Raw genomic sequence first — 2,330 nt, 5'->3', positions numbered from 1 at the left:
GCAGGGCTCTACTGTGCAAATCATTGTGGCGAGCGGTTTTTGGAAACAGCTTATGGAGTCAAGCTATTAAAATGAAATACCTTGGGAACAATGATATTTACTATTGGTACAGGAACAATTTTAAATGGCCCTCTCAAGGTTCGGGGATCTGGCGAAGTTTTCAAAGGATTCTTCCTTTCTTCTGCAGGAACTTCATTTGGGCATTTCAAACTGGTAACAACATCCTTATAGGTGTTGATGCCATCAAGGGAGTTGATATGGATCCAATCTCCCCTCAGCTTCTTTCGCTCCTCCACCGGAAAGGGATTTTCTTCTGGGCACAGGTAATTGAAGGATGGAAGAACGCCATTCCGCAATGGAAAACTTGCAGAGAACTGGGCCTCGATGGAGTAATGGCTACTCAATGGAATAGAATTATCTGCAATATGAGGAATGCAGGGTTTTACAAATCTAAGGACAGAGACTGCATAGAATGGCAGGCTAAGAAAGGCAGACCCCTTATATTAGTTAGAGACATATATCTCTCTTTGATAGAACTGCAAAGAGGATCCTCCCGAAAAATCTTTCCTCCCTCTCTATGGAAGGTAAGCTGCCCGCTAAAAATCATTATGTTTTCGTGGCTAGTATTTCATAATAAAAATCTCACTTGGACAAATTTACAGAAAAGGTGCTGGCAGGGTCCAGCTATATGCATGATCTGTCTTGCCAACTCTGAAGATAACTTGCACATTTTTTTAAATTGCCCTCAATCTCTGTCTTTGTGGAGGCAATTAGCTTCATATTTTGGCTTTCCTGCAATTTCACATCCTTCCATTACAGAAGCATATGAATGGTGGGGTGCACAAAAATCTATCTGGCGTCCCATTCCATTAATCATTTTCTGGTTCATATGGAAGTGGAGGAACAAAAGAATCTTCCAAAACAGCAAGGAGTCTTTCAGTCGTATTATGGATAAGGTTATTCCTTATTACTTCTCCATTCTACAAAACATGCCCCTACAGAAAAATCATCAGATGGCTGCCTCTGACGACCAGCAACTCTCATTCCCAAGGGCCCACTTTGACGGTGCGACAAAGGATGGCATTTGTGCTTGTGGTGTTTTCATTGCTATTTCAAATGACCTCCAATTCTCCTTATATTGGAACGGTGGCAAAGGGTCAAATAACAAGGCAGAGGCCATGGCCCTGCATGGTCTGCTTTTATTCTGCACTTTCATGGATATAGGGCCTATTAATGTATATGGTGACTCGAAAATTATCATAGATCATGTGAAAGGCAATCATGCAATACAGATCGACAGCCTTACAGGGTGGCTAGCAAGGATAACATCTCTATGGAAGCCTGCGACTTTCCCTATCTCTCATATAAAGCGCAATCAAAATGAGCAAGCTGATGTTCTGTCAAAGAAAGGAATGCATACTCCATTCGGTAAGTGGCACCTGTTCATCACTTTTGACCCCTGTACATATGTCATACAGCCCTTCTCTATGCCCGGCATATAAAGTCAACAATAACAGGTATGCTATAAGAGCCATATTTTCTGGAAATATCTCAGATCTGCTGGCATTCTACATATACCGGATAGTTAAATAATTTTGCTATGATGATATGAATACAAGATTCCCAAAAATATTGTAATGTATAAATGAAAGATGTCTGTTGAAATGCGCTGGAAAAGATGCCAATTCCGGGACTAATGCCCGCATTTTTTGTAATATTCATAACTGTTTTTTGAACATAATATAATACTATACTGCTTTTTCTTCTGGAAAATAAAAATAAAAATAAAATAAAAAATAAAAATTCCTGTGTGATTTGGATGCCCGTCTACACGTAACAGATCAGAGCAGGGGAATGTGGCTTTGATGGTTAATTTATTTTTTTTATTTAAAATCCACGTGGTAGTGAGTGTAGAAAAGTCATTTCGGTATTGTGTGTTGTAAAATTACACATTTCTTCACATTGGACTATAGAATGATCCTTTCCACAAATATATAATTTCAAAATATTTTGTTTTTCAAAAAAATTAAAAATTGTTAATAAATTTTTAAGGTTTACTTAATAAAAAATGGTTGGAAATAAAAATTTACAAGATGTGAACAATAACGATAGAGAAAGAAAGACCCTGAAGATTCAATTTTGAGATTCATGACACTTCATTCAAAATGAGAATATTTCATTATTTGTTAAGTTATCAACATTTTATTGGATATTGAATTAGATACATGGCTTGTTAGATGGGTTGATTTTTTTTATTTTTTATTTTTTAATGAAAATAAGTTTGCGGTGACCCAATAACAGCATGATCAAGTGGAGAAAAAGTGGTGGGT

The 2,330-nt window shown here is 37.3% G+C and overlaps 1 protein-coding gene across 1 annotated transcript; it reads left to right on the top strand.

Moving 5' to 3' along the window:
• The first annotated feature begins 947 nt into the window (after positions 1-947).
• On the top strand, positions 948-1,502 carry LOC149161706 (uncharacterized). The gene has a single exon (XM_089434976.1). The coding sequence runs from the start codon at positions 948-950 to the stop codon at positions 1,500-1,502; it is 555 nt and encodes a 184-aa protein (XP_089291102.1).
• Positions 1,503-2,330: the final 828 nt, after the last annotated feature.

The sequence above is a fragment of the Pinus tabuliformis genome, chromosome 5_2 (genome assembly GCF_031772625.1).
Source record: "Pinus tabuliformis cultivar Carrire ecotype Pingquan chromosome 5_2, CPIR1, whole genome shotgun sequence".
Classification (NCBI taxonomy): domain Eukaryota; kingdom Viridiplantae; phylum Streptophyta; class Pinopsida; order Pinales; family Pinaceae; genus Pinus; species Pinus tabuliformis.
This window is presented reverse-complemented; position numbering and strand designations above follow the sequence as displayed.